The 24807-nt window shown below is 40.3% G+C and overlaps 1 protein-coding gene and 1 long non-coding RNA gene across 3 annotated transcripts; both read left to right on the top strand.

The window, feature by feature from the left end:
• Positions 1–3653: 3653 nt before the first annotated feature.
• Positions 3654–8578, top strand: LOC124451573. 2 transcript variants are annotated; one of them, XR_006950540.1, is made up of 2 exons: positions 3654–3822; positions 8431–8578. It is a non-coding gene; the product is annotated as an uncharacterized LOC124451573 (long non-coding RNA). The 2 variants fall into 2 exon arrangements; XR_006950538.1 differs by lacking the exon at positions 8431–8578 and adding an exon at positions 5785–6042.
• Positions 8579–17315: 8737 nt separating this feature from the next.
• On the top strand, positions 17316–19237 carry LOC124451525 (alpha-(1,3)-fucosyltransferase 11-like). The gene has a single exon (XM_047002182.1). It carries the CDS (start codon positions 17372–17374, stop codon positions 18665–18667), a length of 1296 nt encoding a protein of 431 aa, XP_046858138.1. The 5' UTR covers positions 17316–17371; the 3' UTR covers positions 18668–19237.
• Positions 19238–24807: the final 5570 nt, after the last annotated feature.

Here is a 24807-nt window from a genome sequence, read left to right as displayed (position 1 = left end):
AGATTAGAAGCCACATTTGCAAAGTGCAGATTAAACGCTTCAGCAATTTCTTTGTTATGATAGAAAAGAGATCCATTAAATAACAATTCCTTCACTTGAACGGGATCATTTGTATCACCAGAAAGAGATTTTAGTATTTTCCAAAGCTTCTTAGGATTTTTACGATTTTCAATAAGAGATGACTTGAAATAGACTTGTTTGGCTTTAAATACTGAATGATTTATTTTATTTTTAATTTTTCTAATTGACTCCCAGTCTTCATGGGAACGAGAGGATTTCGCTTTTTTGAGAAGCATATCTCTTTTTCTCATCATTGAAGATATATCCTCAGTAAGCCATTTAGACTTATTCACCTTTTTAATGCGCTTAGAAATTAATGGGGCATGTTGATCAAGTATATTATTGAAGAGAGAGTACCGCATAATTACAATATCCTCAATATCATCGAAGATAAATGATGTATCCCAAGGAACATTTTGCAAAGAACTCCGAAATTTTTCATCATCAAAGTTTCTCATATCGCGATAAGTCTAACAGTATGCGTTTGCATAAATTTCCCACAGGATTTTTTAAAACGACGCAAGCAACATACAGGTAAATGATCAGAAATAAAGATATCAGCAGTCGAGCAATGAGATAAAAATTCGGGTCTATTTGACCAAATATGATCGAGTAGTTTACCACCGATTGGACGTGTAGCATCGATAATATGTTGTTGAAAAGATAAGGATAACAAATGCTTAACCAAGCGATGATGCTTTGATTAAGTGTCAAGATAATCGATATTAAAGTCCCCAAGGATTAACGTTTCTTTACCGTGCATGGAAGCATTTTCGATATTCATACCCAATTGAACATTGTAATTTTTGTCGGAGTTTGGTGGGCGATAAATGCCACCTATAATGAGACTTCTCTTCGACTTAAATGGGCACAATTCCATCATTAAAACTTCCAACTCGATTGTTTCCAAGTCATGTCTTCTTTTAGCAATTAAATCACGATTAACATATATAGCAATACCACCACCATTCAAAGTTTTCGAAGTACTATTCCGATTCCTTATATATAAGTCAAAGCCAGGTATATTAAACAATTCAGTAGAGGTTTGCGAATTCCAAAACGTTTCATTTATAATCAAAATATCCAGACGTTTCTCGTTATAGTCATGGCTAAGGATTTCAATTTGCACTTGTTCAAACTTTGTTTCATTCAAACGGTTTATATTCCATTGGCCTATCCGAAGGCCACGACTTTGTAGACTAAAACAACTATTTCCTTGCGGGGAAGACACAAGATTTTGTGCAGGAACCGGACCTGGATTTAAATGAATGTCGCCATCCAATGCCAGTAATAAATAGCGATGAAGCAAAGATAATATTACAGACGCCATTGCTTGTTTAGACTTCACCACAATTGCACAGCCAAATTGAAAGTTACTTGATTTACTTGATTTGTTCGGCGTAAGCAGCGACACTTTATTCTTCATATTTATAAAACAGGTTTGAGAATGCGATTTTGCCACATAAAAATAGTTTAAACAACGATCACTACTGTTATCCAGTATTTGATGAATAAAAATATCTTTAAAAATTAAACACCAAATCAAAATAAATAAAACTGAGGTGTAACTACACGAAACACGTCTAGTCGCCATATTGGAGATACATTGTTTCTGCTAGGATATATCTATTGGACAAACAGTGAAATGCTTAAATTGCTCAGTGCAGATTCCAATGAATTCAATCCGGAATCATATGAAAACTTGAGGCAGTTCAATGAAGAAGATAGATTAATATCATGATGAACATCGACATTTAAAAGTTCTTTTGCGTTTGAGATTAACTACAGAACAGCCTCTTCAAGCTCAAATACTTCAGCAAATCGCAACGTAGTATGGTAAAGAGAATCAATACGAAAAACGCAAAAAATCCCGATCTGGACTTCCTTCGAGGTCAGCAATACAACCCAAAATAGAGTTGCGAAGGAGACTTACAAAGTATAACCTGTCTGCCATGTTTTAGGGTTGTAGACCATTGAGTTCTATAAAACCTGGAGGGGAAATGTCAAAGTGCTGAAGAACATTCATCTGATGATAAGTATTAAATCTTTTCCATTTGCCAAAATCATTTAACGCTTGGCTGAATCCCGGCTACCCGGGATCATGTAAACAGCCCCTAAATTTTCTCCTATTGTAACTGAACACCTGTATATATATATATACAAACCGTACGTCCTGTGTCCCAAGTGCAGGAGTCACCATTTTAATATGGTGATAGCCGTGATGGCACATTGTATATACACTTTGTTTATATAAAAACTATGTATATATATGTACAATTAACTGGCAACTTGTAACTATGTCATTTTTTCTGATGATGTTTTTAAATAAAACCAAAATATTGCCGCGTAATTGTTTGTTTTATAACTTTGTGGTTACATTATGAGTTACACTAGGTTACACTATTTGAGGTTACAAGATGCCTTTTACGGATTATGCTTATTTTTAACTTTTTGGCTCCAATCAGTTTTATATGTCTCTTTCAACTATTTTATCATATATATAGTTGTCCAAACTCTTAGGCTCCATATTCAGGTCATTTATGTCTTAAGAGCTGGAGCTGCTAGTACAAACATATTTAGTGTTTGTATTCGATAAAAATGGCACAGGTTTTAGCCACACTAACTTTTTCCTCCTCTCTTAGCTTATGGACAGACCTTTTGTGTTCACTATTCAATAAAACACGATTCAATTAGCAAAATTTTCATTTTGTGGCAACTTATTAAAGTGCCATAGTCACGTTTGCTGCTGTGGAGGTTTCAAATTGACGTAAGTTTCTATGAAGGAAACAAATGTTTCCGCTTGGTGTACTTTGCAAGATTTGCCGATGTTCAATTAAGAAATAAAAGATGTTTATTGTGGAAATATTAAAACCGAGGAGACCTTTGGGAGTACTCGAAAGCAGATCAGGCAAAAACATCTTTACATTTCTTTTATAAAATAACAATAATGTAAAAAAAATAAATTCAAAGCAAAGGTTTTAATATTTCCTATAACATGTATTCATGATTGATTAGCAAATACTCTTTGATGGATTTAATTGATGAGGCTCAGCTATCAACCAATTAACGCAGGCGTTTTATTGTTTTTATTTTTATTTTATATAATGCAAATTGAAGTTGTCAGTTGTCATTCGGGGAAGAAAAGAATACGAACTTGATTTATTTCTTCCACTATTATATTAAAGTGAAATGAATAAGGAGTGTTTCGAGGAGAACACACTGAAAACTAAGATGGAAACCATGTTGACGTAATTTCTTATTATAGAATATAGGATTTTTAGATGAATTTTCAGGCTTGCGATAGCTATTTCTTGTGGAAACGACCGCATGTAGTGATCCTGACATTACGAATAATTTATCTATGTAAAAGTTTTATCGTAACTTGACATTCATCACTTGCAGACTATTAGAGAGGACATAAATTCGAGAGCTTAGATCAAATGGGTGAACTACAAATGTAAAAACAGCTGCCCATTTACTGAAATTCACTGTTTTAATTAAAAAATTCTTGCATGGTAGCAACAGTTGGTGGTAGCATAACTAATCATTTGCCATTAAATAAGATTCGTTCAATTTCATCAACATTCTTTCTATCTTAGCAACCTCCAGTGTTTGGCTGCGACTCTACGTCTGCTACGATAAGGAGCTTCACAAATTCTAAAAGCAATCGCATTGAAACAGATAGCATCACCTTTCTCGAGAATTTTACGGTATATTGGCAAATTTCTGATTTGAACAAGCTCTTCACTCCTCTCGACACAGGTATGCCTGATTTAAACGAATTTTGCCATATATAGTAGAGAAGTTTGTTCAAAGAACAAATTTTTTTAATTGTTTGGTTTCTGATGTCTGATAAAATGACTAACAAAGCGTTCAAAAATATACTGGCGATATTGCAAAAGTGATTCTTGTTGCTCTTATGATAGCTACTAAGTTCGTCTATTCTCACAGGATATGATTCGCACCGTTTTAAATGTCACTATTTTTAGACATGGGATTTCTTGAGAAAACTGCTGTGATGTGAGTCATAACAGGTCCCTGTTAGTGTTATATATTTTCTATCAACCGAAACTTGTACTTAACCTTCTAAGGGCCATATGTAGTGAAATACATCATAATATAACTACTCAATGCGGTCTACGTTAAAGAACTCGAGATTGACAAACTTTTAGGCGGACACACATACTGTGTGTAGCATCGTTTTATGACTCTCTTGTGGCCAGATGTTTTCTCAATTAAGTTTCGTTTCGTAGTTATTGCTCGCGCAAGTAATGGCCTTTAAAGACAGTTTTTCATTACGGTCGCTTCGCCCACGAGTGTGAAATCTGTTTTATGAGAGCGTTGGCCGCCCGCTGGATTTTATTTCCATTATTTTCGCCAGAGATGGCGGGAAATTTAAGCAAAACATGGCGGCTCTAAATAATCGACGACGACTTTTTCTGCTAATTCTTTTAAGACGAAGATTAAGAAAACAAAAATACAAGAAAAGATTTTGGGTAAGGAATATATTACAATAAAGGAAAGAAAAAGGAGAATGCCATACTCTAGTTGAAGAAGCTATGCTATATGACAAAGAATTTTTTTTCGTTTGTTTCGTATGACTCTTTTCAAGTTTGAAGAATTACTGACCTTGGTTGCACCAAAAATAACACGCTGGCATGCAAGAAGAGAAGCTATTGGACCTGAAGAAAGGCTTTGCGTCACTTTAAAATATTTGGAGATGCCTTTAGAACTATTGCAGCAATTTACCGTTTAAGTGATACTGTTGTGGGACGAATTATAGGGGAGACTTGTAAAGCTTTGTGGAATGTTATGGCAAAAAATGTTCTTTTATCTGTTCCGAGTTCGTATAAAGAAAGACTTTGAGAGAAGGTGGAATTTCCCGAACTGCGTTGGAGCGATTGACTGTAAGCATATCATTATCCAGTGTCCTTCACGAGCATGATCTATGTTTTTTAACTACAAGACGTTCCACAGTTTTATCCTGATGGCATTTGTGAATAAAAAATATCAATTTACGATAGTTGATGTAGGCGACTATGGACGTCTAAGTGACGGTAGCGTTTTTCAAGTAGCCAACTTGGTATTGCTATGGAACAGAACAAATGAAACCTTCCACACTCAAGACTGCTACCTGGGACCAATATTAGTGTACCATATGTGTTTGTTGGAGACGTTGCTTTCCCTCTTAAAAATTATTTAATGAAACCCTATCCTAGGTAGAGATCCAGATCCCCGAGAGAATTGCAAATTACAGGTTCTCCCGTGCAAGAAGAATTGTAGAAAATGCCTTTGGCACTGCCACCTCACGATTCAGACTTTTCAGACGAGCAATTACGGCAGATGCCGACGTTGCAGTGCAAGCTACAAAAGCAATTGTAGCTCTTCATAACTACCTTATGGCTGACAGGTGTATTCCAAGTAATCCATATTGTCCACCTGACTTAATTGACCGTGACTGCAATGGTTCACTTAGACTAGGTGGGTGGAGAAGAGAGAATGTCAATAATGGCGGAATTCAGGATGTAACACATATTTGATCCAATAACTATTCAATGCCATCAAAAAATATCAGAGACTGTTTTAGAGATTATTTCAACTCAACAATAGGTTCTGTGCCATGGCAAGTATGGGAAACTATTGAAAACTTGAGGGCAGTTCAATGAAGAAGATGGATAAATATCATGATGAACATCGAAATTTAAAAGTTCTTTTGCGTTTGAGATTAACTGCAGAACAGCCTCTTCAAGCTCGAATACTTCAGCAAATCGCAACGTAGTATGGTAAAGAGAATCAATACGAAAAACGCAAGAATCCCGATCTGGACTTCCTTCGAGGTCAGCAATACAACTCAAAATAGAGTTGCGAAGGAGACTTACAATGTATAACCTGTCTGCCATGTTTTAGGGTTGTAGACATGTAGGTAAAACAATTGGTTTATTTTGTTTTCATTATTACCGCATCAAGAAAATAAATTATAAATAAATTATAATGTGATTGAGTAAAATTTGATGTTTTGCGAATCACTAATAATGTTACGTCATCATAATGGAATGTTCAACAACAAAATGAGTTTTAACAGAAATTGTACAGGAAAAAAATTCGATTATGAAATTCCAGAATGGAATATGATCAAGACAAAATGCACATTGCAAAGGAAAAAATGCGCATTAGTAATTGAAAATATAGCTATTAATTTCGGGAGATCACCCTCCATAAGTTTGTGATAGAGCTTTTTGTTATCTTATCTTTATAAAAACAAGTCCTGTCCAAGTTTCCACATCATTGCCTAAAATAGAAAATGAGTTGATGTAACTAAATTTCTCACGCACAATTCACAACGACACGATGTCCTTTGGCGTAATTTTATTTATTATAATTATCCGACAGCCGATAAATTTATATATAAAGCCGTCAATGTGTCCGTGAAAATGCAAAGCCATACCCATACGGCTTCAGTTTATCTTACCCGTCGGCTTCAGTTTATCTTACCAGGTGTATTTAGGGCGTGGATTCAAATACTTTCTTCTTATTAGTCTGTTTCCTCGTCGAGGTCTCGCTGCTTCAAGGTCGATTTCTTTAAGCATAGTTTGAAATGTCAAATAACGTACTAGCACGTTATACTTACATTGCAAAAGCCTCCAAATAGCTCTATATCCAAGTATAATACCGCATTCATTGAGTTCTCGTAAAATATATTGTCTGATACGATCTTCATTAACAACATTCCTGCGTCAACGCAACACGTACAGTTTCAACTTATTTAAAAGAGCACTACTTGAATTAGAAATGCTATGGAATTTATCGAGTAAACTCAAAATAGTTTACTTCTGGTTGCGTTCGTGTATTTCTGTTTGTGTTGTGCTTCTGCGCATGCATAAAATAACCTTTTATAAAGTTAAGTAATGGAAGCTGTTGTTTGTATGCAGTAAACGACCGTAGAATGTTGAAATTTAGCAAATATGGAAGGACGTTTGAAAACGTGAGACTCTATCGTTAGAGATTAGACTTTAAATTGGTATTGGTGAAACATAGTGTGTCTTTGTCGTAGAGTCGTAGTGCAACACTTTGTTACTAACCAATGCTAACTCACGGTTACGTATTAGCAACAATGACATGGATGTTAGTAACGTTAGTATCGTCAAGTTTTAAAAAAGTAACAACTATTTAATTTATGCACGCCGCATGATCAATTACTAACGTGTGATGAATAAGTTAGTGGTCAAGAACTACTTGTAAAAGAGTTTGTATGCACTTCGTTTACCAGAAGTAATTTCAACTTGAAGGTGTAAAATGACAACGACAAACAACATGATACATGTGCCAATTCTTTAATCAAGGACGAAAATCCTAAAATCGACACCCCACTAAAATTGCAATGTCAACATAGTTTTAACTTTCAAAAACAAAAAGAAATGACTTTTGTAAAGTTCTTGACATGTTTAGAAGGTTCACTTTAGGGGTGGTCATGGGAGGAAAAACTTTGCATAACATCAATATTTACTGAGAAAATTACTATGTACCATCTCAAGTCAAATATAAAGTTTGCATAAACTAACCAATATTCTAGTGGTGCCACTCCATTGAATTTTTCGTGCCACGCATATCTTATTACGCATGTGATTACCATATTGGCAGCCTTTAAATTTCATTGTGTGAAAAATAGGATTGACAATATGGCAAACGGCAGCCAGTAAACTAACAGCCTGTTCACATGAACCCTGTAACAGGGACTCAGCGAGGCGTAAAATGATTTTAAGTCATTAAAAAGAGTTAAAGCTTTAAGCGCAAAGGAAGAATAGCATGGTTGTATTTTTTACATTAAGGACGCTGAATTTTTTTTATAAATTATAATTGCGTGTAGTTGATGTTTGCCATATATTTATAATTTACAATGGTTTATTCAAAAACAAAGGTTTTTTATAATAAGAACTGACTTATGAAATGAAAATTCATTTAGAGTATCAAAAATCGTGTCTTAATCATTGACATTCAAATCCTGTCTTAGATAGGTGATTCTCTATTCCTGAGTTAAAACTTGTGAAACTTTCTAAGATATAGCAGCAGTCCTTTGGAATTTGACTAATCTCAATGTTATTATGTACTCTGCATGAGGTTCTTATTTATGTATTTTTATTTCTATAACACTTGTTTTTGTCAGTGATGTATATTTAGTTATAGAATAATACTGTTTGTTAAAGAAGATCCTGACTAACTCTTCATCTTCGTTCGTTATTGAAATGTGTTTATGTAACAAAACTCATATGGATAAAAAGTTGATTCTTCAATAATGTATGAATTAATTATGATCACCATTTTTTAACTGATATGTAGTCGCGTTTTTATATTAAATTTCTCATCTTTTGTTAGGTACGTAACATGTAAAGAACTAAAGCAAGCATAATTTTGTCCACACGATCGTCGTATATGAAGTCTTATTTTTAAAACGAAGGTAATTTTACGTAAGTTAACCGAGATTTTGTATTTACATTTCTAACTTAGCAAATTTGATACCAAAGCATTGCGTAATATGAAGTATGACTATAAACAAATCAATGTTATTTCCATTCCAAATGAAAATCGTTTGAATGATTCTATAAGTGACTTTTAAAGCTATATTTAATACCACGACTGGAAAGTATGTTTCATTTTTGTTTCAAATTATCCACTATAAAAATTGCCGTTCTTACACGAAGAAAAGGTTTGATAATAAATAGTTCTGAGTCAGTGATGCGGTTGACATTTTACTGATGCTATGTCATAATGAGTAGTATAGAGACCACCGGTTCTGACGCATTTCACCCCCTGAGAGTCTTCATACCCAAATCTAAGCTCCCCAGCCCTAGTTCTCTTACACAGTACGAAGTACTGTGTATACATGGGTCCCGACAAAAAATCGCACCGGTCCTGGGGCACTTCCCCAGCCCTAGCTCGCGTACGTGGTTCACATACATAATAAGCACACAGTAAGCACATAGGTCGGCACAAAAATCGCACCGGATAAGCAAAGACGAAACTCAGGACAACTGCAGGAGCCAACGACGGGCGGCCCATCCCCAGTGTCCGCGCAACCGGCCGTCGGGTGTCTATTATTTATTTAGACATAAATTCTCACATATTGTATATCCAAAAATTCGAAAGCTATGAGGCAGGGCAAGAACAAGTGTGCGTGGTTATTATCCGGAATGCTCACCACATGTGGACAAAGCTGCATGGGTGAAAACTGCGGATTTCATATGAGGCGGTTATGGGAAGGCAAGCGACTTCCACAACCATGTCGTAAGTGTGGGGTCGGAACACAAGCAGAAAGTATCCTTTGTAAAGCCTGCAGTGCGAATAGGGTGCAGCATATGTTTTTTTATAAACAAAAACAAGCAAGAAAAACGTTTGCTTGCGTACTCGCCGATTTAATTTCGACATTTAGAATTAATTTTGATTTAGAAAAATTTCTCCCCTAATGCATACCAACGAGATTTGCAACACTCGAGATGGATACTGTTAATAAACTTCTGCAACTATATGACCAAGGTGTAATCAGCGGACACGCGCTGAACGCCTCTCTTAAGGCTCTTCAACCACCCGCCGCCTCAACACCCACGCCAAGAAATGTCACTCCGCCAATCTCCAAACCGCGCAAGCGCAGCCCCGTCAAGTCTACCAATGATGAAATTGATGCATACATCGACGAGCTTCTTGCTGAAATGTCATTGAGGCGCAGACCACAACGTCCCACAAGGGCTCCTCCCCCACCACCCACGGAAGTTAAGTGGAATGAAACGAAGGTCTTCAGCTATCATCTAAGATCCTGGAAAATTCAGGTGCCGAAAGGGCACCCTCCGAACGCGACTTGATGGCTTTCCTCAAAAGCGCCCAAACCAACATCGAACACAAACTTGTCGAGGAGCTATTAGCTCTACGAGGAGTTAAGTTCCAGTTGGCTGTTGAGGTTGAGCATCGGAAGGATGAAGCAAATGGTACTGAAGTGGTTCAAGCACCAGTGTTCCGGACAAAGCAGATCACGCTGCTACAGGAGCATGAGATTCCGCAACCCCTACATGAAGCCTTCCAAACTATCCCTGAGAGATTGGAAAATTCACTCGGGAAGGGTATGGGTGGGTAGTGGATCGTGTCAAAACACTCTAGCTTGACATCGCTAACTACCAGCCTTTATGCGAAGGCTCATACCTTCGTTTCTCCAACCCAGTCAAGAATAAGAAGACGATCGTCAACGTGAAAAACAAAGACGACGACCGCCCCCGCTGGTCTCTAAGGACAGGGCTGTTTCTTGCAGCTAAAGACCCGCAACAACCGGCCAAGTATCCCACTGAAGACGGCCTTGACTTTGTGGGGGTGTGCGCACCCACACCGCTCTCCCAGCTCGAACGAGTAGAGCGTCAGAACGACCTTGCTATCAACGTGTATGGTTGGGAAGGCGGCGTCGTTCCTTGCCGTCTAAGCAAAGTAGAGAGAGCTCACAAGATTGTGAATCTCTTCCTCGTCTCGGATTCGAAAAATCATGAGAAACACCACAACACTTGGATCAAGGACTTCAACTGCCTTCTCAACCGGGAATCGAAGGATACCCACCGGCTGCACTTCTGTGAACGTTGCCTTCACGGCTTCACCAGACAGGATTTGCTTGAAGAGCATAAGCCTGAATGTCGAGGCTTCAACCAGGCCGCGGTTGCCATCAGAATGCAACCCCGGAAAAATGACAAAATCAGCTTTGAGCACTACCACAAGCAGCTCAAAGCGCCCTTCATAATCTACGCCGACTTCGAGAGTCTGGTTCGCAAAATCGAGGACCGCGCGCTTAACCCCAACAAGAGTTACACCCAGCAAACCTCCCGACACGAGGAATACGGCTACTCGTACATAGTCGCTCATTCCGACGGGGAAACGCAGCCGCCGCAGCTCCACCGATGGCCTGACGGGACCAAGCATTTCCTGGATGCGATCCAAGAAGAGGAGCGTAAGATCAAGACAGTGTTGGCTAACCCCGAGCCTATGCACAAGACAGGAAAGGACTGGGGGAGCCACAAGAAAGCCCCAAACTGCCACTTTTGCAGCAAGCCCATCGAAGGCGATTCTATGCGAGACCACTGCCACATTACTGGCAAGTACCAAGATGCGGCCCAAAGTGAGTGCAACCTCAAGTTGTGGCTCAGTTCGAAGATGACAACCATACCGATTGTCTTTCACAACCTGCGGGGCTTTGACAGCCATCTCATCATGCAGACCATCGCAAAGACTGAAGGGAAGGTCACCTGCATCCCCAACAATGCCGTGAAATACATCTCGTTCAGTATCGGCCAGCTTCGATATATCGACAGCACCCAGTTGATGCTCTGATGTCTGGATAAACTGGTGGAAGCCAGCAATCCGCAAGACATGCGCATCACAGCAGACTTAGAGCCAAACCCTAAGAGGCGTACCCTCCTGCTCCGCAACGGGATCTACCCCTATGAGTATACAGACGGCTGGTCCACATTCGACGAGGGGTCCCTCCCACCGAAGAAGGCTTTCTACAGCAAACTGTCCGTCAAAGGCATTACCGATGACGACTATGCCCACGGAAAAATGGTCTGGGACGCATTCAGCTGCACAACCCACGAGCTCTACCTTCGGACTGATGTTCTCCTCCTCGCCGACGTCTTCGAGAACTTCCGAAAACTGTGCCTCGAGCAATACAAGCTAGGCCTGGCCCCTTAGTATACGAGCCCGGGCTTAAGCTGGAACGCTCTCCTCAAGCACACGGGGGTGGAGCTCGAGCTACTCACTGATATAGATATGCATCCGCTGTTCAGCACAGCCAACAAGAATGTGCTGGGAAAATGAAGGACGAGTGCGCTGGGGCGCCTATCGCTGAGTTTTTGGGACTCAGGCCCAAGATGTACTCTATCCTGAAAGCCGAAGGTGTTAAAAAGCGTGACAGGACCCCATCGTCTAAGCCGGCGCTGTTTCGGTACCAAAGGGCACCACTTGAGCTCCTCGCGCACAAACGTGCCCTTAGGTCAATCGCTCAAAATAAAACACGGGCTTCTTGCACTCAACTACAGCCCGCTCGACCTGGTGTGAGGTCACACTCCAGATAGGATCGGTCGCCCTACGCCGTTCGCCACCTTCGAGGTCGCCAGGCGCATACAAATACCGCAGCATAACATCCGATGGCAAGCGTTGCTCTTTGAAACCAACTGGACGAAGCGCTGGCGCAACGGGTTTGTCCTTAACGCTCTTCTTCCGAATCGCAAGGGAGGGCTTTTCGCCCGTCAAATGGGTAGTTTCATTATTGAGCGCTTTTACCACCTTATGTAATTTTAATACCCATTCTTTGTTTCGAGTTCCAGGCTCAGCCAGCTCGCGGTTATACTGATAAACGAACAATCGCTCCGCCAATGTTCGATTAAATCTTTCTACGATCCCCTGATTCGTATGAACTCCGACTCTACCCCGTCAAATCGCTTTGCACAGCCTCGGGAACTCCGAGCCAGGGTCGACTTGTAAAACTTTAGGCCATCGAAGAGGCCCACGGGCATAAATAGACTCTAACGCCTTCCCAACCTGGGTTGCTGTCTTGTCTGTGATCGCGTGGGCCTCCTTATACCGACTTGCTACGTCGACGACCGTCAATGCGTATTTGAATGTGCGTCTTCCGACCGTCAATGATATCAGCACCCCGAATAAGGCCTAGTGGACCTCATTCGGGGTGCTGATATCAAACTTAAGTCGGGGAATAGCACTTCGCGTTGGTTCGGGCAAATAGATCTTCCAGATGGCCTGTTTTTTTAGCCATTCATGAGCCACATCCTCGCAGACGCCAGTCTCTTTTGCCAGCTTTGGAATAGCAGCAAGGCCCATCCAGTACCCTGCAGGACTGTAGTAAACCTCTGCGAGGCGTTCCTCAACGCTTCCGTCCGTAGAAACGCGACCATGCTTTGTCAGGACGACAGATTTGACATTACGTGTCGTAGGCGACTTCTCTTCAGCTTCGAAATCGTCAGGAACACCGCCTGTGGTGAGAGGCACAAAGTCGAGTACTTAATGGTCATTAGTTAGAGTGTCTCCGCCGAACATTCCAATTGATCTTTTTAAAAGCCCCTTTACAGAACCCTCTTCTATAAACAGCCGCCCCGCCAGGACAGCATGGCCCCCGCAGACAGCCCTTGCTCGACTCTGCACTGCAAACGTATTCGTAATCATGACCCGCTTGTTAAAGGCTTCCAGAAAATACTTGCGCCGCTGGAGCTCTGTATATGCTTCCTCAATTTCAGCGAGCACACATCCAAAGCTATTGAAGACAAGCACATGTGTTCCAGTACAACAAACAGTTAGCCGGTGGTGCCCCCCTTCGACCGGATCATGGAGGGGGTAGATGTTGTCCGTGTTGCTGATGCAAAACTGCCCATTGTGGAGATGTGGTAAGCTGTCGCAGCTACAGACCCCAACAAACCGTTTTTGGTCTCGCTCGGCCTTCAGGAGGCGTTCGATGTCAACGCTCGAGATCGGGTAATCCATTCCTTATACTGAGCACAGCGGGAGGCTGTTTAGAGTCGCCACAAGGATGGCCCTTTACGCGGAGAATGCCTCGATGTCCTTCGCCCTCGGTGCGCTCAGCTCGCTGGGGACAATGTCGTTGACAGTATCTTTGGCGCGGTTATTCTAAACGGCAACATGTCTCACCCCTCCGAGAACTACCTGGTGGAATATGTGCCATCCCGCGAGCATCGACGGGCGGTGCAAAAAGATTGAGGCTGGAAAGACTCACAAGAACGACGGAAACCGTTCGAAGAACACGCGCAACGCCAAGGTCGACAACAAGACGGAAGACGGGGGCGTCGAAGCGCGCAGCGCCTAGAAGAACAGCAGGGACACGACGGAAGACCACGGGGCGAGAGAAGAATAGCGGTTTGTATGAATTCAAGAGCATGCTCCTGGATGCGGCAAAGAGCACGAGCAAGAGAGCAGCGAATCGCGCAAAATTGAGGGCCATTTCTAAGTTGAAATCGTCAGCCACAAGTTTGACACCCAATGTCCTTGCTTCGGCGCCCGCTGCGGCTTCACGTTTCCATCAGCCCATCAACAACAGCATCTCCCAGGCCTTGCGGGCAGCGTCCTCGACCCCGACGAGCGCCCACATTGGCCAGTCGTTAAACATTTAGAGCGGTGCATATCTTTCTAAAAAAGATTTTCGGCTGTTTTTCCCCGCCCCCGGGTCAGTCGTCCCGACGCCATCACAGGTGCCCGCGCCTTCTGTTGTTCCAAGTGTTATCGCGCGCGATACTAGCACTGGTGGCGACAAATACCCCGCTATCCCCGGGCTTCATTTTTAAAAAAAAGAATGGTTTGACGACCTTCTGCCTTTACTCAAAAAATAGGGGGCAAAATGTTTTGCTCTTGGGTCAGAGCAATATGGGCAAGAGCTTCTTCATGAAACGGCTCCTTGCTCACGTTCGTCCAAAAGGCTGTACGTCATTTCGAACACCTCCGCTGATCAATATATCCAACCTAACACGGTCTTGATGCATTATTTCGTCATGCCTGAATCGATCGAGGATACGAGAATAGAACCGAGTCCTACGTCATCATCGACAACATCCGCGTCATGAATCTCAAATGCGGAACACAGAGGGAGTGCGTGTGGCTCTATAAGTTCTTTACGATGTATAGCCATCATCTGAAATTGAACGTCTTCTTCCTCTCCCAGAGCTTCGACAACATAAAGGACATGAAGGTTAACACAACTTTCTCTATCTCTTCCGATCCACGGATAAGTCGAACGTGAAGCAGTTTCTTAATACGCTCTTCGGCGGCACGGGCAATAAACCGGTTCTCTTCTTCAAACTGTACGAGAAACTCTTGACCCGCTACGAGCGCCCGATCCTCGCTATGGACTGCACCAATCAGCAATTCGCCTATTATTACGACGAAAATTCTATTGCGGTGGACTTTGAGTGAAAGCTTTGCCTTCTCCGTCATTACCAGAAAGTTTTTAAAGCTTGCTAGCAGCTTTGCAGCTTTTTTTATTGAGAAAAAATCTGACCAAGAATTACAGAAAGAAGTTCGGAAGGGATATCACCAGATTCTTGAAGAAAATTGAACATATTCGAGTCCGGAGAGTCGATGGTCTCCCACTGCGACTTGAGCGAAGGGCGGATGGTTATCTGTCGGCCTTCCTCATCCCAAAAGCGAGGGGGATGGAGGTCCTCCAGTTTATCATAAACCAACCCGAGCACATAAGTCCTTTATGGAGGTCTTGGTTTATCTCCCGAAAGGGGCCCATCTCCTTCCTGTGTAAAGCAATGCAGTATATACTAACCCATCCCTTTGCAGGATCTAATCCATCCAAGTTGAGCTTGCTGATTTTAAAAAAAGCACCCAAGCGTAAAAGAGCTCTATGCCTTGTTCAAGGGCAACACTGAGCTTCTCAATGAAGAGTCGGTCCTGAGCGCGGTCAAATCCATGTTGCTCAACTATTCTGCAGATACAGGCCAGTTCGCGACAGCATCGCTGCTGTCCGTTTGAAAAACTAACTCCTGGCGGTCATTACAACCGCGCCTTCTCTCCAGACTCGTAAAGAGGGGGAGTTCGATCGCTTTCTGCTGCTCGTCTTTGGCCGCTTTTTGGCGTGCCAGATGATTCCCGAGGCCTTTCTCGAAAGCAACTATTTCACTTCGCGTGCGCAGCTGGTAGAATTGTTAACGGAAAACCCTCAAGGATTTGAAGCCAATCTTAGGCAGCCTCAAGCGGATCAGGATATGCGTGTTGCCATCGTGGCTGACTATCGCGTGCTTGCGAATAAAGTAAGCCAACAGTTTCTCAGCAGTTATCCCTTTGAGGTGGTCGCTATCACCATAGTCGACTTCGGCCATCCACAGTTTCACCTAATGAGGAGGAATTTGCAGGAGATCAGACAGCATGCTTTTACGGTACCAGGATCAAGACAGAAGTTCGGTGATTTGGCGGCCTTGCTTGAAACCTACTCTAAAACACCCGAGATCAAACTTTTAAATTATGGTCGTCATTTTACGCCTGGAAGCGTCAGAGTCAAGATGACTAGCGAGGCTGGCTTTATCAATGCGCTCCTCATTAACGGGAGCCGCATCACTAGCAAGTGTGTTGCTACATTGAACGCTCGAGGCCTTGTTCGCAAGATCCACTGAGCTTGATCCCTATATGGGAATACGCTTTGGACCGCCCCACCCGTACGCAGCTGGAGGTTGTTCTCACCTAAGCTCAGGCAGCCAAGCGACTTTAGTATCATCGTTCCGATAGAGCTGCGACGATGGTGGGACGCCCTTCTGCGCGTATTACTCTGCAGGTGGAGAGGGGGGCCGGCGTATGGTCTACGCTTGACCCAGTTCTCAGCTCGAGTCGAGTGCTTCGCATGGGGATCACGGCTGCTGTAAACGATGTTGCGACCGTCCGGCTGAAAGTGAATGATGTCGAAAAGACAACTTTCGAAGTGCGCAAGCCACGCAGGCTGGTTTCAGCTTTCACAGTTTTCAACCCTGCATTAGAGATTGACGCGGGGGCCATTATTGGGTTTTCTTCAACATCTTCTACCGTAGGTTCGATAGTGACATTGCTATTGGAGCAGTATGACTTTGTGTGAGCCCTCCGCACCCCCTTCGTCACCTCTGGTGTCGACGGCGCCTCTCTATCCTACGCTGCCTACTGCGAGTGATGCTGGAAATACGTACCGATTACAGGAGATTTCAGAGTTCGAAACGATTCAACTGACTCTTTCTCGAGTTTAGTACACACTCCGCGATGTCCTCTTCTTCTAACACGAAGCCTTTCAAGTTTTTCCTTCTCTTCAGTCGACATTTTCGTAAGAAACGAACATGGGCGACTTAATTTCGTTAAAGCTGCCCCACGTGCATGACAATTATGATGAAATTGTACGTCCATTTAATTAGCATACATGTGAGTGGTAATGTCAACTTTCATCAAGCCAAAAACCTTGTTTGCTAGTAATAAGATGTATAATATATGCACGTGGCTGTTTAATTTTAAGAAAAGATTGTAGCAAACATAGCATGCTCATGTTTATAAAATGGAGACGTTTTGTCAAATCATGTAAGATGCTTATTGCGTTGTAAGCGAGTGACCATTTCATTAATGTTTTATTGATATTAACAACATTTCATAAAAACTTGACATTGTTGAAGACAGAAATATATCTTTAACTTATTGTTACATTTTGTCACATATAAAACTTGCTAACATGTTATCACATTTTCTTTTTCAGTTTCAACTTTTATAGATATAGGTTTTACGAACACCTCGATCTACTCTCGCTTACGTAAATATGGCCACTTTATCTCATAAGGGATGTAGTATGCAGTTCCGCATATCCATCGTTTTTTTTGTTGTGGGTTTTACTACGATCATCTATCTTTACAAAAATGAGTTTGTGATAAAATATGCTCCTGCATCTGAAACTACGTTTACTCATCAACCTGAAATAACGCCTACCAATAAATCTGAAACAACGTCTACTCGTCAACCTGAAACAACGTCTACTCATCAAATTGGAACAACTTCTACTAATGAATCTAAAACAGTGTCTACTTATAAGTCCGAAACAACGTCTACCATTGCAATAAATATAACATCGTCTCCATTACGAACAGGTAAAATAGTTCTTTTGTTTTGGAGTAAATTTTTTGGTGCTTCACCCGCATCCTTTGAAGTAAACTTGCCAAAAGGTGACAAAGAAGGCGAATGTCCTGTGGCCTGTGAGGTTACATCAGACCATCAGCGAGCTAAAGAAGCAAATGGATTTATTGTACATTCAAGAGATCCATATCCTCTACCTCCATCAAAAGATGTTCCCTGGATCCTAACGGGTATGGAAAATCCTGTTTATACTCCTATACTTTCTGACGGCAACTTTATGTCACAGTTTCAATTGTCGAGAAGCTATCGACTTGATTCTGATTTTCCTACACCACTCTTCACAAAGCCAAATTTAGATCCACCGGTTCCGTTTGAGAAAAAAACGGGAGGAATTATTGCTACTCTTTCCAACTGCGAAGCTGTCAGGACAGCGTATATAAGACATCTCATGGAACATGTTCATGTCGATTCCTATGGTGGATGTTTACATAATAAAGATGGTATAGTAGGACGCTGGGCACCAAACTTTAGAGAAGCAAAACAAGATGTGGAAAAATTATACAAGTTTGTTATTGTGTTTTTCAACCAAGATTGTGATTACTATGTTGATGAAAAAATTCTTAATGCACTTAACGCAGGTGCAGTACCTGTGGTGATGAGCACGGATAAAATTAATGATTTTTTGCCTGGAAATCTGAAAAATGCCATTATCAATGTCAGAGATTTTAAGTCTCCCAAAGAATTGGCGGAGCGACTTAAGTTTCTAATGAACAACAAAACTGAGTATAATAAGTTCTTGGAATGGAAAGTAAAAGGCTTAGGTCATATTAACGACACTGTGATTGGAAGATTTTGGGAAAGTAAATTTAGACAATGGTGTTATGTGTGCCAGGGAGTATCGGATGGAAAAGGGCACAAAGAAGGTCTTAAACCTGACTTTTGTAAAACAAGAGAATATGAAGACTGGGGAATTACACCGTTGTGACCTTGGTACACATGACGGACTGGTCGCAAAGATGAATGAAATTATAGAAACAATTTACTGCATGTAAATGATATGTACCGAGTTAGTAAGGAATTAAAACGTTTGATATCTGCATTGTTTTCGATTTTGAGTTTAAGAAAATTGGACAAACAATGTTCTAAACTCGTTTATTTCGTTTAGATGCAATAAGTCGACCAACGCATTTTGTACACTCAGGCCCAGTATTACGAAGGTACCTACAATGCTTTGTAGGAACAATTCCAAAAGTATTTATCTTAGACTTTGAAACCCGTGATGGTTTATTGTTTGTGATATCGTAACTTTTTAGAAATCTGGAGGCACCATTTGAATTTGGTCGTAACGCTTACCAACTTGTATTTGCTCTCTTCTAGTAACAATACTTCCTTCTGTAGTGGTTCAGAGTTCGTTGAAAAAATAAATTTTAGCTCGTCAATTTTATTCATGGTACTTTCAGAAAAACACTAGTAGTCATGAATTTGTAAAGAATATAATTTTAACAATGCACTTAATTATCTCTAAGATGCTTAGAAATGCAAATTTACGCCAAAATTTGTTGTAGTAATTTATCTTGACATTACCATAGATGGGCCACCTGCTTTCTTCACCCATAATAGTTGCTGGCTGGTGCATTTTTGGCCATAAAATTTATTTTAATATTGAATTATAGCTTTTGTTATCACATAATCAAAAAAGATAATAAACTAATTGCTTCCTTTTTTCTCAATCGATGCAAATATTTTAGCTATTTTTCGTTATCTTTAGAACACAGCGTGTGCTACTTTGTATTCAGTTTACTTAGGACTATAACGGACTATTTTCCATTTCATTTCATCGATTTGCACAACAAAATTTTGTAAATACAACTAACGTTGTGTTTGGTGCGCATAACCTTTCTGTTTTTTATTTTATTATGTTGAAATTTAACAGTTGGAGACATTACGCAAGCATAAGCTTCGCAGAAGTTGGCAAACATCAAATATATATCGTTTGAGAGAATACTACACTGTGATGAAACTTGATGCACTGTGCTTGTATTTAAACATTTAAACCAGTGTTGATATGTATGTAGCAAATTGTCATTATGTAACCGTGCTTATCTCACCTATCGTTTATATTATATTTCCTAAATTACGTTTTTACTCTATAGACCATATATTCCTCTCAAAGATATTATTCAACAAGGCATGACATGTGAGATCGTATTTATTGCAAGTGAATACTATTAACTATTCTTTGATACAATAAATTTCACACGGGTAACAACACGGACTAATTAACCTAATGATACGAGATACGAATATACTGGATTCGTAAATTTAATGTGGAGAAATGAAGACATGTGGAGAAGGATTTACGGCAATTTACACGATGTACTTTGGGAAACTATGGAACACTTTAATATTTTGATAATATTACTTTTTGTGTTATATCGCTCAGTACATCATATTGTATTTTTATTTCATAATAAAAAAAAATCGCCCGAAAAGTTCCTGCTATTTGCCTACGAGTCCAAGATTTGGGGTGTATCACCCCTATACCCTTCTACCAGACGTATTGGCCCTGATTGTGCTGTCTGCATTGGATTTTAAAATCCTGCAACAGGACCTTATTGCACTAACTCCATGTTCACACGTATACATATTTTTAAAAATACGGAGATTTTTCCTCCGTTTCTGAACAGATTTGCGACCACACATAGCGTATTTAAATCGTTTCCACCTGTCCACACGTATGCACAAAACCGGAGAAAATTCAATACTTGTAATCTCTTAGCATGTGTATTTACTTGTAATAAGGGATTCTTCAAGCTTTTGCATCATCGAATTTGTTAATTACTCAACGATTTATTATCAAAAACATATAGAATACAAACGAAATACTAAGCTTTAATAGCTTACGACTACATGTTCTCAAATTCAGTCACATGACCATATCAATGACGCATGCGTATTTAAATTAATAACTAATTAATAAACTAGAGACTTTGTCGTGGTGACAAATCTGAAAATCGTTCTAAAGATCGCAAATACCATTGTGAATGGTAAAAGTAATAATTTAATAGTGAAATTAAACGACATAATGCATTTTGGGAGACCACTCCTTAGATGTCAACGTCTGCTAAATGAAAATTTAAAATCTACTGATATTTGTAAAGCCAAGAAATAATGTACGTCATCTCCAAATGGGGAGATGACGCTCAAAACAAGGATAAATTGAAAACATAATCCTTTTGTCGGCAGAGGACGGGATTAGTTAACTTAATCAAAACAGCCTCCATGACGCGTACTTGAAAGAATGAACGGCATTTCTTAACGATTCTAAAATTGTCGTCGGAAGAAGAATCAGCACAATGGGAGTTATTCAAGAGACGTTTACCTATCGCGGAGTCACATTAAACTAAATTATTTTTCTTACAATCACGTTTTGGTTGTTGTCTTGATGGGACCGTTCCATTTCTGATTGAAGTTGGTACATGATGTTTGATCCTATCACCCAACCTTTGAGACGTTCTACTTACACAGCGAACATCGCACACATATTTATATTCATAAATTACACTGTTTAAAAGTTCTGCCGGTAAAGATTCTTTGGGTGGTAGAATACTTCTTTTCAAAAATATAAAGATAACATTGCTTGCAAAAGAAAATTCTCTGCTATATTCTTAGTTTTCCTCTCAATATCATCAGAAACCTTACCCATCCATGGAAGTTTAATAGACACAGGGCACTTAGCTGGTCGAAAAGGCCTATTCTGCTCATTTTTTTTGTAGATGAGAAAAATTTATAAAGCATTTTTTCAGGATATCCATTTGAGAGAAATATATTTCTCAATGAGTTGAGATCACCCTCAATGAACTCCTCTTATGACAGTCTAAGCGTTCGCTTTATTAAAGATTTTAATAAAAAAATCTTTTCTCTGTGTGAAGAAGAAGATCAAAGCATGTGTACAAACCTGTAAAAGTTACCTTGCAATGAATTCTAAGAAGGAATTGGCCATTGCGTGTATGGACAAGAACATCTAAAATTGCCAACTCACAATTTGATTCATGTTCAGACGTATAATACAATACATTACGAAGAGAATGAATCTACAAACGAATCATTAACCCTCGCAAATGTTGTGCAATTCTATTAGCATCTACCGCAGAGATCCCACGAGATACTACACATGCGCAAATTGGTCATTCTCTACGTAGCTCACCGCCATTACAGATGGCGCGTTTGGTCATATACGAATAATCCATAAAATAATTTGCCATCCTGGTGAGTAGAACGACAAAAAAGTTCTAAAAAACAATACAGGACAAAACACCTACATAACCACTGAGTTTGCGCGGCAAACTCTTTTTCTGTGGTTAGACAAAAATTACAAGAGTCTTAATAAAGGGCCTCATTCCGATTTCGCAAATTGCGGGAACGATTAATACCTCTCATGGAACAAACCCTACAACACCTGCACCGACACCAGAGGTTATCTGAGATAGCCTGTGCTAATCTATTGCGCTTCTCGCTTCAGCTAATCATGATCTGAACATGTGCTGCAGAGACTTGTTCAAAGTTGACCTTGATGAAAATTACAAGGCAATCTGTAGTAACAAAGGACCTGTTGCTGCAGAACTGTTTAGTGAGGATTTAAAGGAACGCATGAAAACAGTAAAAGAAAGCAAAAAGGCTTCACAGCAACTGACAAGCCAAAAACGGAAACGCAACGATCAACGGTCGACCATCTCATATAATTCCAATGTACCTTTTTTATTCCAACGTCAGGGCGATCATTTGCAAAGCCAACCCCAACGACAAAACTATTATCAAAACCAACCCAAGAGTAAAGTCGAGACAGGGGGGAAAGCACTAAGAAAGCAGTGACTCCTCCTCTTGACCATGTACGTTATAGTAAACGCAAGCGTAGTACTTCTGTCATATCTGGGGGAGACAATTATTGTAGTATAGTTGCAGGCCGGATACAACAATTTATTGGGAAGTGCAGGGAGTTAAATCACGATCCTTCCATTTTATCAGCTGTAAGCGGATACAAGGTTGATTTTCTTATAGACCCAGTCCAGCTAAAACAACCCACTCTATAAAAATCTTTTCTTCGGAAGTTCAAAATGTTGATCGTCAAGTTACAAAGTTTCTAGAGAAAGGTATCATTGTTACAAGCATGCATGAACAGGGCGAGTTTATCTCCAATATCTCTCTTAGAGCAAAGAAATTTTGATCTTTTAGAATGATATTTAACCTAAAAGAGCTCAACGCATTTGATACATATCACCACTTTAAAATGGAATCTATCCATACTTGTACTCAGCTCATGCGACTTGGTTGCTACATGGCATCCGTTGACCTTAGAGATGCCTATTACTCAATACCAATACACATAGAGCATCAAAAATACTTAAAATTTATGTAGAAAGGTAAAATCTGTACCAATTCACATGCCTTGCTCAAGGATTATCTTCCGTTTATTTAGAAAGATACTCAAGCATGTATATTCTAAGCTGAGGAAGCTTGGGCACATTTCTAGCGGTTACATTGATGACTCTTCTTTAATGGGCTACTCCTAATCAGAATGCGAGCAAAACGTACATGACACTATACAATTGTTTCAGAAGTTAGGATTCGTACCCCATAAAGATAAATCTGTTACAGAACCCACACAGATTTTACAACATTTAGGGTTTATGTTAAATTCAATAGATATGACTATCTCTATATCCATAGAGAAACACAACAATATAGAGACTGCCGGTTCTGGCGCACTTAACCCCCTGGCAGGCTGCATACCCAAATCTAAGCGACCCAGCCCTAGTTCTCTTACACAGTACGAAGTACTGTGTATACATGTGTTCCGACAAAAAATCGCACCGGTCCTGGGGCACTTCGCAGTTTGAGAAGGAGTACACAAATCTAAGCGCCACAGCCCTAGCTCGCTTACGTGGTTCACATACATAATAAGCACACAGTAAGCACATAGGTCGGCACAAAACTCGCACCGGATAATCAAAGACCAAACTCAGGACAACGGCAGGAGCCAACGACGGGCGGCCCATCCCTAGTAAAATTCACTACCATAAATAATCCCTCCTGGCTTTGGCTATGTTCTAAGACGGTTATAGCTTAATCACTTGTGTCCTATGGGATTAAGAGACCCTCACATTAAATGAAATTCACTCTATCTAATCCTTGCGACTCTTAATCTCATAGAACACACGTGATCATGCTCTAACCCTTAACACAGTGTAAGAATATACAGAAGAGTCACTCGTGTCGGAATCTTTGATGATTTTGTCCTCGCGCATGTCGTGCCGCGCATGGTGGCCGCCATAATTCCAGCCGGATGATTAAGGTTTATGACTTTTTCCAAACCTTTAAATTGATCCGAAGTTATTTCTTACGTCAAAACATACTTCAATTCATTACTCAGTATTGACGTCATTTAATTTTAATGGTTGGAAACAAGTGAGAAATTCTAATTATCTGGCTGGAATAATGGCCGACATGAGGACGTGTTGTACACATGAGTGACCCTTCTGTATAATCATTACTCTGTAGCATTGTGCTGTTAGTAGTCACACGAATGTAAACATTGTGAACAGATTTGGCCACTCTGTGCCCAAATCTTTCAATCTTTAGTTGTCAATATAAGAGACCACGTCTTGACCACGTTCAACGCGTTTAAATATGAAAATCATTTTGAATCTCACGATTTCTTTTGCGTTTTAATGTCGTTATGCAAATTAACGATGCATGATGTTGTAGAGTAGGTTAGGATTCAGAAGACCTTAATCAATTTAGAAACTAGACTTTAATTTTTGACCAAATCTTCATACAATCTTGCAGTCATATCTTGATAAGTTAAGGTTCTGAGAATGGTTTATAGGCGTTCTGATTGACGTCACCAACATCTTCAAGCCCAAAGTCAATATTAGCACAGAATAATGACTATACAGAACGGTCACTCAGGTGTTCAACGTGTCCTTACAACGGCCATTATTCCAGCTATTTGATTAGGGTTTGTTACTGGTTTCCAACCATTAAAATTACATGACATCAATACTTAATAATGAATTCGAGCATATTTTGACTTTAGAAATGACTTTGGATCATTTTGAAGGTTGG

This window comes from Xenia sp. Carnegie-2017, unplaced genomic scaffold (assembly GCF_021976095.1).
Source record: "Xenia sp. Carnegie-2017 unplaced genomic scaffold, XeniaSp_v1 HiC_scaffold_24, whole genome shotgun sequence".
In the NCBI taxonomy this organism is placed as follows: Eukaryota; Metazoa; Cnidaria; class Anthozoa; order Malacalcyonacea; family Xeniidae; genus Xenia; species Xenia sp. Carnegie-2017.
The sequence above is the reverse complement of the archived record's forward strand: the minus strand, read 5'-3'. Positions and strand labels throughout refer to the sequence as shown.